The sequence below is a fragment of the Strongylocentrotus purpuratus genome, unplaced genomic scaffold (assembly GCF_000002235.5).
Source record: "Strongylocentrotus purpuratus isolate Spur 01 unplaced genomic scaffold, Spur_5.0 spur5_scaffold_9, whole genome shotgun sequence".
In the NCBI taxonomy this organism is placed as follows: Eukaryota; Metazoa; Echinodermata; class Echinoidea; order Camarodonta; family Strongylocentrotidae; genus Strongylocentrotus; species Strongylocentrotus purpuratus.
Genome location: NW_022145615.1, coordinates 24,208,435 through 24,210,905, shown reverse-complemented (window position 1 = coordinate 24,210,905; position 2,471 = coordinate 24,208,435). Strand labels below are relative to the sequence as shown.

The window sequence follows — 2,471 nt, the reverse complement described above, 5'->3', positions numbered from 1 at the left end:
GGGCGTTGATTTCATTAAAAAATTATAGAGGTAGTGCCCTTCTGCTCTTAACAAATCAGGTGGTTTTAATCTTTTAATCTTTTTTATGTATGGGGGTTTACCTTTAGATAAAGATAAAAGAAGGGTGTCTTCATGAAATATGAGTATAATATGAAATGAAATTAAGATATCTTATAATGTGCTAAACACTAAACTCTATTAGAACTCGAATCATTACAAATAACAATTGTTTAACGGGTGAATTTGTGAATCACTCAATCAACAATTTTCCAAAGATAAGATAACAAAGGAGCAACCTAAAACAATGAAATGAAGATTGAAAGAGAAAGACAGAGAACATCCTCAGTTCGACCGCCCTTTTTCATCCCTTCGCCAGTTTTTCAAAATACTTTATTTAGGAAGGTGTCAAAAATGACGCCGGTAAGGATTTTAAGCGATGAGCGGAGGACGAAGACATCAGCTGCTGTTGTCAATTCTGCCCGAATGGAGGTCATGGCATTATCAACACCTTCGTTGATTGCGTAGTTGATAGACAGGTGATGATGGGTTTGGCGGGCCATGAAAAGTACGTAGGTGACATCAAAGGAGGGATGGATCTCTGGTGAAATTAGAGCAAGTCAAGAGTTCAAGACATGGTGTGGTGAGGTGTGATGTGGTTTGGTGTGGTGTGGTTTGGTGTGATGTGTTTGTGTGGTGTGGTATGGTGTGGTGTGGTATGGTGTGGTTTGGTATAGTGTGGTGTGGTGTGGTATGGTGTGGCTTGGTGTGGTGTGGTGTGGTATGGTTTGGTGTGGTGTGGTTCTGTGTGGTTTGGTATGGTGTGGTATGGTGTGGTGTGGTGTGGTTTGGTGTGGAGTGGTGTGTTGTGGTGTGGTATGGTGTGGTGTGGTATGGTGTGGTGTGGTATGGTATTGTGTGGATGGTGGGGTGAGTTATGGTGTGGTGTGGTATGGTGTGGTTTGGTATGATGTGGTATAGTGTGGTGTGGTATGGTGGGGTGTGGTATGGTGCAGTGTGGTGTGGTATGATGGGGTGTGGTATAGTGCGGTATGGTGTGGTTTGGTTTGGTCTGGTTCGGTATGGTTTGGTTTGATGTGATTTGGTTTGGTATGGTTTGGTGTGTCTCGGTGAAGTGTGTATGGTGTGGTATGATGTGGACTGGAATGGTATGATGGAATATGGTAGAATGTGGTGTGGTTTGGTTTGGTTTGGTGTGGTATAGTGTTGTGTGGTCTGGTATGGTTTGGTATGGTGTGGTATACTGTTGTATGGCCTGTATGAAATGACATAATATGGTATAATCTCTCTCGTTTTCTCCTTACTTTCTCCCGACTTCTTCCCTTCTCCATCTCCCCCCCCCCCCTCCCCCAGTTCTCTCAGTCTCCCTCCGCATTCGCTCTCCCCAATAATCATTCATCTATCCATCTATCCACATCTACCTCAGACCTCCTGCATGGTATCTTTCTTCTTCCCGCGTTCTTTGCTGATATTCCGGCCAGACATTGATTAATGTTAGTTATGACTTTAAATCGTCAAATGATGCAAGGTTGGAATGCGATGATCAAAAGAACCCTGGTCCGCCGAATCCATATTCGATTACCCTTGGAAGCTAAACTCGTTAGCCTATAAGATAGATTAGATTGGCTTAAAGGAAATACCAAGGATTCATCAAGGAAAATTGTTTATAAGTGAAGGAACTTCACAAAAGATATAAATTGCACCTTAGGAGCTGATCAGCTTTGTTTCTTATTTGAAGTTAACCCCGTACGAAATGGCGAGAGGTAACGACAAGAGGCAGCAAATAAAAAGACTGAACTAAAAATACAAAAGGGGGTGAAATAATATGGAGGGCCCTATATACGTTTATCGAGTTAAGAGAAATCATGATGTTTTGAAGTTCAAGCTAATTTTCAAATTAATGCACACAAAAAGAAGAAGAAGTTATGAGAATGTGAATCTCATTATTCCAGTACTCAATGACCATTAAAATGCTCTCAACATATGTATGTACTTTTAAACGACAGAATTTACCAAGTGTCCCTTATAAGTCGTTACTTCATAAATATTTTGTTATAGCAATTCTAGTTAAATGTTGCACACAGAAAAGAAGATGAAGATATGAGAACGTGAATCTCATTATTCCAGTAACGACCATTAACATGCTTTCAACATATTTATGAACTTTATCAGAAAGTAAATGACAGAATTTGCTAAAATGTCCCCCATTAGTCGTTACTTCATAAATATTTTGTTAATTTAGTTAACTGTACACTTGTGAATTAATTTTCTAATGGAATATCATTCTTTTAAATTTGGTACTTCATAAATATTTTGTTAATAGCAATTCAAGTTAACTGTACACTTGTGAAATCATTTTCTAATCAGCCATCATTCTTCTTAAACTGCTTTCAGTCATTTAGTAATGCGACGCTCTGACGCCTTCATCTCTCCATAATGCGAGGGCGATAAAT

At 39.5% G+C, this 2,471-nt stretch overlaps 1 protein-coding gene across 1 annotated transcript; it reads right to left on the bottom strand.

Moving 5' to 3' along the window:
- Positions 1-625: 625 nt before the first annotated feature.
- Positions 626-1,590, bottom strand: LOC105436664 (uncharacterized histidine-rich protein DDB_G0274557-like). The gene is made up of 2 exons (XM_011662454.2): positions 1,572-1,590; positions 626-1,158 (listed from the first exon to the last, which is right to left on the bottom strand). Exons 1-2 carry the CDS (start codon positions 1,588-1,590, stop codon positions 626-628), a joined length of 552 nt encoding a protein of 183 aa, XP_011660756.2.
- Positions 1,591-2,471: the final 881 nt, after the last annotated feature.